At 44.5% G+C, this 11,340-nt stretch overlaps 1 protein-coding gene across 1 annotated transcript; it reads left to right on the plus strand.

Annotated features, from left to right (window-relative positions):
• The first annotated feature begins 309 nt into the window (after positions 1-309).
• LOC120028260 (WSC domain-containing protein 1) lies at positions 310-4,193 on the plus strand. Its single transcript, XM_038973432.1, has 9 exons — positions 310-528; positions 586-745; positions 979-1,093; positions 1,923-2,107; positions 2,317-2,438; positions 2,601-2,775; positions 3,010-3,174; positions 3,430-3,630; positions 3,841-4,193. Exons 1-9 carry the CDS (start codon positions 310-312, stop codon positions 4,191-4,193), a joined length of 1,695 nt encoding a protein of 564 aa, XP_038829360.1.
• The last annotated feature ends 7,147 nt before the right edge of the window (positions 4,194-11,340 follow it).

The following is an 11,340-nucleotide window of genomic DNA, read 5'->3' on the forward strand; positions in this document are numbered from 1 at the left end:
GGCTCTGGAGGAGGTGGGCTGAATCATCCTGACTCGAGAGGTTCTGTCTATGCATTACTGTCGAGATACGTACATCAACAAGCTATGGAGTGGAACCTCTTGCTCAAACGGCTCAAGGTCGAGGTACATCTAAGGACATTTGACCAGTAGGGTCTACCAACTCATGATTCCTGTTCTTCTCGTTCTGAGAATTATTGTAGATCACAAGAATCGTTTTGCTGAGATGAGTAGACAAGGGGGTATGTTACTGGGATAGAATGCTCTGTATATGTTTGGAGCCAGCGGCAGGCTGAGATAAAGAGTGGATCGATGGCCAAGCCCCTCTACAGACTGCAGCGTTTCCTCCGGAGGGCCCAGCTGTTCCTGCTCTTCCTGGGTGTGGCCTACATCATGGCCGGGAGCGTCCTGCTGCTCCAACGGGCCAGCCTGGTGGTGACCCAACGAGGGGCCACCAGCCCTCCACTGTCCTCCCTGCCCTCCATACCATCACCACCCCGGGCCCTGGAGCTAGGGATGCCACCCGTGAGGGTAGGAGGCTACGGGAGCAGGAGCTCACGGATCATGGCCAGGGGGCAGGGGTACCAGCCTGGGAGCCTGTTGGACAACAGGACTGGAGCACGCTGGCTCATGTCGAGGAATCTGGAGATCCGACACCTGCGGCGGCGCTGGTTCCACAGCCTGATGACGGAGAAGGATATGTCACAGGTGGAGAGGAGCACCCCCAGGAGGAATGTGCCTCACAAAGGTACCTACCGACCTATCCCAGAAATGAGGAAAATTATTCTCTGCCATTTAGAGTGGAGATTCTGAAGGGGTATTGTATTCTATAAATTAGCTATGTGGCAACTCCTCAAGTTTTGGAGATGCTACCTGAGAAAGTGGTTGACAAAATGAAGTAACACAATGACAGACTACTTAACCTGTAACTAATGCTTTGCTGATTTATGTATGTTTTGTTTGTTTTGGTCTCATGTCAAGGTTCTTACATAGGCTGCTTTCTGGATAATTCCAAGGAGCGGGCTTTAAGGGGGTTTGTATTTACGGATTTCCGCAAAATGACCAGCACCATGTGCCAGGATACCTGCTCAGCGAGGTAAATATATCTCCATCCTGCTTCAACACACTATTATCAGATCTTTCAGAACATAGGAAATATTTCACATCTCAGGAGGAGCATATCATCAACATTATACAACCCCCATTCCCATTCTATAATCTCTGCAGATTAAACTGTACAGAATCTGTGTATCTGGAATGCACTCACAGGTAGGCAGACTATAGAATTAGCATAGCATATGCATATGCTCACCCCGAGGAGCTCCATGATACTTGACTTGTATGAACTAGTAATGGAAGTGGGTTTGGGGGAAAGAGTGTAAGCACAGACCTACAGTTGCGGGAGCAGAGCTCTAGCTGGCTTGTCCCAGGCTGAGAATTTGAAGCTTCCGAATTAAGGACGTGTGAGCAGAGGAGGTGAGGAGTTTTGTAGTCTCAGGGTAGATGTTGGGGGGGGGGGGGGGGGGGGGGGTTGAGGAGGGGGGGGTTGGAGAGATGGAGTGATCTGCAGTGAGGGACTAGGGAGCGACAGGCAGGCAGACTGCTTCAGTTTCTGTCAGTATTAATTGTGCAGCAGAGCAAAGGGAGCGAGACATATGGTACTCCCCTAATTAACCCCTAGGGTAGAGTAGCGTGCTGCATTTACATTGCTGTTTAATTCATTATTAACATACTGTATGTTCTTATGTTATACGCCTGGTTCAGCATAGTTATAGAAAAAACATTACTCTTGAAAAAGAAGACTCTTTAGGCAATCAATATATTAAATACGTTTCTTATGAATAACCAGATTGTTTAGAGATTACGGATGTGTTGTGAATACTTTGAATTGATGTTCATATCTATCTGAATGTCATTTATTACAGTGGCTACCAGTTTGCTGGTCTGGAGTATGGGTCGGAGTGTTACTGTGGCAACCACATCACCAGCCTGCGTGTGAGAGACAAGGAATGTAACTTGGACTGTAAAGGGGAGAAAGGCTCAATGTGTGGCGGTGTTGGGCGCCTGTCAGTGTTCACGGTGGAGGATGTGCTTCCAGGCCAGAGGAGATGTGAGTATCAGGGACCTGTTCCAATCTTGAGAGCTGGGGAAAAACAGGAGATGTGAGTATCATGGACCTGGTCCAATCTTGAGAGCTGGGGAACAGCAGGAGATGTGAGTATCAGGGACCTGGTCCAATCTTGAGAGCTGGGGAACAGCAGGAGATTGGGTCAAGTTGATAACGCATTGCATTCACTTGAGACTCTCCTGTGTTTGCAGACAGGAACGTGCGTTACCGCGGCTGCTTCAGGGAGCCTGAGAACAGCTCCTCTACATCTCTGGTCCATGTGCTCCAGCTCAACCTCACCTCCCAGTCCTGCATAGAGGCCTGCATGAACAAGGTTGGACCCCTAGGGTACCATTGCCAGGATTTTGCAGTATGACGTTGCTTATAAATACATTGTGAAGCATTTACTATGTGCCTATGAAGACTTTTTAAATGCCCTATAAACCCATTATACGTTTTAGTTTGTTTAAAGTGTGACCGAATTTGCCTGGCCTAGGAGTTTCCGCTGGCTATGCTGAGGAGTCCGGACTGTTTCTGTGGTTACGCTACTCCTGACTTCACTCTCCATGAGCCGGCTGAGGAGGAGCACTGTTCACAGAGCAACACCACTGAGGCCTCCTTACCATCAACCCTCCAGCGCTTCTACCAGGTCTACCAGACACCTGTCCAAGGTAACACGGTCAGACAACCACAAAAGCATTCTTCCTTCAAATCCAGGACTGCCAACCTTGTGAAATAATTTTAAGCACCACTTTGGCTTGACACCAAACTCCACTTTGCACCACGGAAATTCAAATCAATCACTCAAATTGTGTTGGACTTTGTCTTCTGCAATTCGGTATGCTTCTGAGCAGACTATGTACAAATCCCATCCTAACTTAAAATGTTACATTCCTTTCTCCCAGACTCCAGATGCACAGAGAAGAAGTTCCTACCAGAGAAGTCCAGTTCATTGGTAGCGCTCTCCAGCTTCCCAGGAGCAGGCAACACCTGGGTCAGACACCTCATAGAGTTGGCCACAGGATACTACACAGGCAGCTACTACTTCGATGGAACCCTTTACAACAGAGGTCAGCTCCTATACTGTACAGCCACTGTATGTTTACACAGGATAGGAAAGAGGCCACCCACACTTTAGGAAACCATTTTTGTCCTTGGCCATCTGTTGTGCAGATCCAGCTATTTGCCTCAGTCCATAATGAATTCAAGATTATTTTTTAAAAGTTATCATCCATACCCCTCTGTCTTGCTTGGTTTATATGGCCAAAGATAAAAGCAAAATATTTCCCATATGGTTTGTGCATCTGTGTCTTGGTGTTGTGTAGGCTTCAAAGGCGAGAAGGATTACTGGAAGAGTGGTCGGACCATTTGTGTGAAAACACATGAAAGTGGGAGGAGAGAGATAGAGATGTATGATTCTGTCATCCTGCTGATCAGGAGCCCATACCGTTCCCTCATGGCTGAGTTCAACAGGAAGTGTGCAGGACATTTGGGATACGCCTCTGATCAGCACTGGAAGACCAAAGGTACAGGGCCAGCCTGGAATCTGGGTTTTATTGTGGCTTGTATTAATCATGTACAGTATAGTACACCAGCCAGTGGGAGTCCTTCTGGGACCGTGTTTTGTTTTTTATTGCAGCGGGGAGGGTCTGTGTGTCTGTCTGCATTGTGTGAGTTGATGTTCTTTCTGAAAAGCACTGCACAATAACATGCCCCCACCCCCACACTTCTCGTAGAGTGGCCTGAGTTTGTGAGCAGCTACGCCTCCTGGTGGGCATCCCACGTACTGGACTGGCTGCGGTTCGGCCAACGGGTCCTAGTGGTCCACTTCGAGGAACTCCAGACAGCGCTGGTGCCCCGGCTACGATCCATCGCCTCCTTCCTCAACACCACAGTGACCGAGGACAGACTGCTGTGTGCCGAGAGCAACCAGGATGGACACTTTAAACGCTCCGGGGCCCGACAGCCCACCTTCGACCCCTTCACACCCGACATGAGAGGACTGATAGACGGGCTGATCCGTGCTGTGGACCAGGCTCTCCGGGACAGAAACCACACAGGCCTTCCACTGGAGTATCTGCCCAGATGATGGACCGCTAAACTCTGATAACCCTGATCTCTACCTTGTCCACTACCCTGTCCCTCCTCAGTTTTCACTGCCTTAAAGCTGTGGTGGCACGGATGGATGGATACCCCCAATCCAACTCAAGAGAAAGCGTTTCAAATCAGGAATGTGCCCTGCAAAGGAAACATAGAGGCTATTCTCACAAAGCACTTTTTATGCTTTAGAAGCGCTGGTTTATTAAAGTGCTGTTTTTCTGTTTTAGATGTGTTTTGGTTTTTGGGACATTGCCTTATTGGAGGTGAACTGATAAGTGTACCAAACAATGGAAACAGTTTCCTCTGTTTTAAATCAACTCTAAATAAACTGTACCTCCTATAAAAACTATAGGCTACATCCTGTGGTACAATCCACTTTTGAGTTTTGTTTTTGTGATCAAAATATAAAAACTCAATATATTGGATTATAACATAATAAAGTGACATTTCAAATATCTAATGCAGGCAACGTCTTCAGAAAAGGGATACTGTTGTTATATGAGTTAACATTGGAGTGTTTGTAAGGTGGTGTTTTAGGCATATACAGAATTAATGGGTTCCTATGGTAATACTGACAAAATATAATTAGACCATCAAATTACCGAAGTAACCAAAATATACCTCTATCCAAAAAATATCTTTGGGGATCAACTACACTACAGCCAAGAGAAGTGGAACAAATCTGTCAGGTATTTTGAGTGCTACATCCCCAGAGAGCAGTGGTGGAAAAAGTACCCGATTGTCATACTTGAGTAAAAGTAAAGGTACATTAAAGGGAATTGACTCAAGTGAAAGTCACCCAGTAAAACACTACTTGAGTAAAAGTCTAAAAGTATTTGGTTTTAAATATACTTAAGTATCAAAAATTATTTCAAATTCCTTATATTAAGCAACCCAGATGGCATGATTTTCTTGTTTTTTTAATTTACGGATAGCCAGCGACATACTTCAACAATCAGACATAATTTACAAACGAAGCATTTGTGTTTATTGAGTCTGCCAGATCAGAGGCAGTAGGGATGACCAGGGATATTCTCTTGATAAGTGCGTGAAGTAGACCATTTTCCCCATTTCAAAAAGATATCAAGTACTTTTGGGTGTCAGGGAAAATGTATGGAGTAAAAAGTACATTATTTTCTTCAGGAATGTAGTGGAGTAAAAGTTGTCAAAAATATAAATAGTAAAGTACAGATACCCCAAAAAACTGCTTAAGTAGTACTTTAAAGTATTTTTACTTAAGTACTTTACACCACTGCCAGAGAGGAGAGGGATAGTGTGTAGGCCCATGACAGAATGATCTGTCCCAGGTCAAGAGAGCAGCGCTGGACCAGGCCAGACAGACAGTCCCAGCCTGCAGGTTTAGCCCAGGGAAGAGGGGCAAGTCACTAGTCCTCTACTAATTTGTACTGAGCTGATAAGAGCAGCAGCACTGGTTGTGTGGGCGATGCACTTTGGACCAAAGTGTCTGGATTTACAATTGTATAATATGGTACTCTCTCTTTCTCTCTCTGCCTCGTTCTCTCTCTGTCTCGGTCTCTATCTCTCCCTCCCTGTCTGCAGCATCGAATACACTCATGGAAAATATTTGATAAATGTTTTTGGGAAAACAGCTGTGATGTATCAAAATACCAAACTACATCTTGTATTCCTATTAGGCCTTATTACACAAATACACATAAAGCGTGTATATCCTGAAAATAAAAAGGTATATTTGAGCAGAGACCATGGGTATGCAATGTTGACGTGGGATTCTGGGAAATGGGGAATACATGCTGAGCTCATTCTTCTATTGGTGGCTGAAGTAGAGTTGTTATTAATATCCAGTGCCACTTGGTGAAAGTGAATGCTACAATACAGATTGGAGGTTGGTATTGGTATGTGCCAGTCTATTGTTTTTCCAGTCTAATGTACACTTGGTGTCATCATGTGGACATTAAGTCACATTTTGGGATTATGGGTAAAGGTATAGTTCCCTCAATATATACTATTTTCAATTTACTTTGGCTGTAGTCGATTCACCATCGCCATACCACTACTGCAACTATGGAAGAATAAACAAACATTCAATCAAGAGGTTACTAAAACGTATTGTGTCTGAACCTGCAATTTACCTCAACACTGATAAAGTACACTGTGATGTACATATACCTTAATGCTGTCCACATCATACCTAAATCACCAGTTCACATTGTCTTTTCTTTATCAGGCATTGTAATATAAAATCCACCAGATGGTGTCAGGGTAAGACCTATAGAGCATCCTAACAGGACAAGTAATGCACGCTACAGCCATTCCATAAGCATATCGTCCAGATATGACAACAATAAATATTATTTTTATCCATGGACAAGTTTTTGACAAAACTGCACGATAGAAAGCATGTGTACACATTCATTTCATTAGTATGATTTGTGTGTGGTGATTTTGTATGTTTAGTTGCATGGTGTATTCCGCTGAGGCGTCATTTTTCTCCCCTATTTCTGGCAGCAGGAGAGAGGTGTCAAGGTGTTACATTTAAGAGGCTCATCAGCTTATTCGGGATATGGGTCAGCAAAGGTGGAGTTGCTTTTCGACCCACCTCCCAGCACACTCTCTCTCTCTCTCTCTCTCTCTCTCTCTCTCTCTCTCTCTCTCTCTCTCTCTCTGTGTGTCTCTCTCTCACGCACACATGCACACACACACTGCCATAGCCTACCACCCAGGATTCAAATTAATCAATAAAGGCCTATCTAGTCATAGGAGATAATCCCTGATATTTAGTAGGTCTGTCCATATTCAAATATAGTAGGTCTGTGTAACGGTTTTCTTCTGTGGAAGGAGGAGAGGACCAAAGCGCAGCGTGATTAGTGTTCATCTTAATTTAATGACACTCAAAGAACTGAACACTACAAATTACAAAAAAACAACAAATGTGAAAAACCGAAACAGTTATGTCTGGTGCAGACACACACAAAGACTAAAGACAACCACCCACAAAACCCAACACAAAACAGGCTACCTAAATATGGTTCCCAATCAGAGACAACACAAAACACCTGCCTCTGATTGAGAACCATATCAGGCCAAACACAGAAACAGCAAAACATAGAAATACAAACATAGACTGCCCACCCCAACTCACGCCCTGACCATACTAAATAAAGACAAAACAAAGGAAATAAAGGTCAGAACGTGACAGTACCCCCCCACCCCCCCCCCAGGTGCGGACTCCGGCCGCAAAACCTGAACCTATAGGGGAGGGTCTGGGTGGGCATCTGTCCGCGGTGCTGGCGCTGGACGTGGACCCCACTCCACCATTGTCTTTGTCCGCTTTCTTAGCGTCCTTTGAGCGGCGACCCTCGCCGCCGACCTTGGCCTGGGAACCCTAATAATGGGCCCCACTGGACAGTACCCCGACGCAACACAAAGGAAATAAATGTCAGTGTCTTTGTGGGCTATACTCGGCCTTGTCTCAGGATGGTAAGTTGGTGGTTAAAGATATCCCTCTAGTGGTGTCGGGGCTGTGCTTTGGCAAAGTGGGTAGGGTTTTATCCTGCCGTTTTGGCCCTGTCTGGGGGTATCGTCGGACGGGACCAGTGTCTCCCGACCCCTCCTGTCTCAGCCTCCAGTATTTATGCTGCAGTAGTTTATGTGTCGGGGGGCTAGGGTCAGTCTGTTATATCTGGAGTATTTATCCTGTCTTATCCGGTGTCCTGTGTGAATTTAATTATGCTCTCTCTAATTCTCTCTCTCTTTCTCTCTTTTTCTCTCTTTCTCTCTCTCGGAGGACCATGCCTCAGGACTACCTGGCCTGATGACTCCTTGCTGTCCCCAGTCCACCTGGCCGTGCTGCTGCTCCAGTTTCAACTGTTCTGCCTGCAGCTATGGAACCCTGACCTGTTCACCGGACGTGCTACCTGTCCCAGACCTGCTGTTTTCAACTCTCTAGAGACAGCAGGAGCGGTAGAGATACTCTGAAAGATCGGCTATGAAAAGCCAACTGACATTTACTCCTGAGGTGCTGACCTGTTGCACCCTCGGCAACCACTGTGATTATTAGTATTTGACTCTGCTGGTCATCTATGAACATTTGTACATCTTGGCCATGAGGACTGGCCACCCCTCATAGCCTGGTTCCTCTCTACGTTTCTTCCTAGGTTCTGGCCTTTCTAGGGAGTTTTTCCTAGCCACTGTGCTTCTAACACATATTTTTTCACATCTCTAATGTCTCCCGTTTATGAAATGTTTTGTAGCTGTCAAATTTGCTCTCATTCAGTGCTGTATTGTTCTGCCTGACAAAAATACATACAGTTACACATGTTTTGATGTTGTGGCTATTGCAATTGGCTCTAAGGAAAACACCCCCTAAACTCAGTAAGTGTAGAATAATGGTTGGCTGGAGGGGGTGGGGGTTTGAAGTTTATACATGCATAATCTATGAGCAGAATTACTGTTTTAGCCACAAAATCCCTAGTTGGGAAGTGATTGTTTACTGGAAGGTAAACATTTTCCCTCATGTGGGCCAGCCCCCTAGAAATTCGAGTTCAAATCAATGAGCTTTAGCCCCTAGCCATTTGAGTGACAGCTAGCAAGATCCACACACAGCAGAGCGAGAGACAGAGCAATGATGTTGTGCACATATCTGCACATGGGACGTAATGTAGTACGCAATTTTCGGCGACCACTTCTGGCTCATGGGTGTTACTTTCAGAACTACTGGCTAAAAAGCATACAAAGTACCAGAGAATATCTTTGAAAGATAACTTTCCAAGTCAAATTTGTTCTAATTCAGTGCTGTATGGCTCTGCCTGACAAAAATACATACAGTTACAAGTTTTTTTGTGTTGTAGCTATTGTAACTGGCTCTAAGGAAAACAAGTGGGCTGAGACAATGAAAATGGTCATTTGTGGGGCCTCCCGAGTGGCGCTGTGGTCTAAGGCACTACATCGCAGTGCTAGCTGTGCCACTAGATATTCTGGGTTTGAGTCCAGGCTCTGTCACAGCCAGCGCCACCAGGAGACCCATGGGGCGGCGCACAATTTGCCCAGCGTTGTCTGGGTTAGGGGAGGGTTTGGCAGGGATGTTCTTGTCCCATCGCGACCTAGCGATTCCTGTGGCGGGCCGGTAGCAGTGCACGCTGACACGGTCGCCAGTTGTACCGTGTTTCCTCCGACACATTGGTGCAGCTGGCTTCCGGGTTAAGTGGGCATTGTGTCAAGAAGCAGTGCTGCTTGGTTGGGTTGTGTTTCGGAGGATGCACGGCTCTCGACCTTCGCCTCTCCCAAGTCCGTACCGGAGTTGCAGTGATGAGACAAGACTGTAACTACCAATTGGATACCACGAAAACAGGGTAAAAAATAAAACTGTCATTTATTTTCAGTCAAAGATTCCTCTATGGATTTTATATGTTCAGCATCTTGCAATTACGTTAGGATGCCCCCCTAGATTTGACTCCAAATCCATAATGTAGTCGAAAATCCAATATGGCTGCCACAGTACCATTGACTCTCATGAGTCTCATCTTTTTTGGGGGGACAGCTATTGCTCCGTGTAGTGAATCTGTTATTCAATGCATTTGTATGGGCTAATAGCAGTAAGGCCAAAAATCTTTTTTCATCAGATAATGTTTTAATATTTTTGTTTGATACCTCAAGGGGTCTTAAAATTCCAAATCAAACAGCAAAATTATCCTTGGTATGACCTTCTTAAAACAACTGGTTTAATCACCTGTATATACATGTTTTAAATGACAGACATCTTTCAGATTTGTGTACTGTACTTATGACCTGTACTCCATATTATTTTTGTTTAATTACAACTATGTTGGGAATCCAATAGGCCTGCCATAATTACACTCAAACGCCATTGTCTGGATATAGAAAAGGCAGCAGACTGCTTGGCATGGCAACACCAAGTATTCCAAGTCACAAGCCTCTTTGAGGATCAATGAGGGAACTCGGAGGCTCCAATAAAAGGAAAGAGAACCCTGGACACCCTCTGCATAAGTCTACAACTTGTGGTATACTAACTGTGGTATAACTTGTGCCTCCAGGATTGGGCTCTTAAGTCACTTCCTTATTATTTAGAAGTAAGGTTTGATTCATTGTTAGTCCAATCAGGCAGCCTGAATCCAACATGAACTCCCTCTGGCTCCCTGCATTTGTGATGCACATTGGGATGTGCAGGAACCTTGGACCCCAAAACATTTCATTTCAATAGCTGAGCCCATTTGTTTTTTCTTAGACACAGTTACAATAGCCACAACATCAAAAGATATGTAACTGTATGTATTTTTGTCAGGCAGGACCATACAGCACTGAATGAGTGCAAATTTGACTCAGAGAGTTGTCTATCAATCAGCTACCAAACATTTTAGGTTACATTCATCATACATATTCATATTCATCATAAATGTTAATAGTTGATATTTCTGCCTATTGTATCTCTGTGTATACAGGTCTATATTTCCTAGATGCATTAAGATATCCTAATGCGGTTTATTTGTGTATGTCAGGCAGACAACTGACTATTTGTATTCCAAATTTGAGCAATATCAGCGCTTGCAATATTGGGTTACATTAGTTTATGTGACCCATCCCCCCTCCAGCCAGGCATTATTCAGCACGTTTTGAGTTTAGTTTTTGAGTAAAATATTTTGTTCACAACCAACCATTTAATAAATGGGAGGCATTAAAGATGTGAAAAAATATGGTTGTGTTTTGTTCGACCTCGGATAGGGGTATAATTTTTTGGGGGAGGCCCTGCCACTAGCCTAATCTGTCTAAATTGGTACTGGTTTCCTGAAATGCGTCGTCAAAACAGCTGAAATGACTGAGGCAGGCAAATATTGAGGAGCTCAGGGGATACACGCGCAGGGAAAACCCTTCGTTAACGTTAATTATTCCCTCAACACCTGAGAGCAAATTCAATTTAAGTGTGAGGCCTATCATTGTCACATAAACGCATCAGACCAATTATTGCTCGGTGCATATTGTTCATGCAACAAGCTGTCTCCATGGCAAAGGAAACAAATAAGTTAAATTATCCTAGAAAAAATACTTTCAGTTTTTCATCTTCATCACTGTTATTAGTGCCAAATAGAAAATGTCTAATTATATTTCTTTAGAGCCCTCTCTGTAAATCAAAATGTGATATT

The sequence above is a fragment of the Salvelinus namaycush genome, chromosome 34, assembly GCF_016432855.1.
Source record: "Salvelinus namaycush isolate Seneca chromosome 34, SaNama_1.0, whole genome shotgun sequence".
NCBI lineage: Eukaryota > Metazoa > Chordata > Actinopteri > Salmoniformes > Salmonidae > Salvelinus > Salvelinus namaycush.

Excerpts from the sequence above, each read along its gene's own strand:
- LOC120028260 (XM_038973432.1), top strand. The coding sequence starts at position 310 with ATGGCCAAGCCCCTCTACAGACTGCAGCGTTTCCTCCGGAGGGCCCAG. Across the intron at positions 746-978 it reads GAGGAATGTGCCTCACAAAG|GTTCTTACATAGGCTGCTTT; the intron begins GTACCTACCGAC and ends TCTCATGTCAAG. Across the intron at positions 3,175-3,429 it reads TGGAACCCTTTACAACAGAG|GCTTCAAAGGCGAGAAGGAT; the intron begins GTCAGCTCCTAT and ends GGTGTTGTGTAG.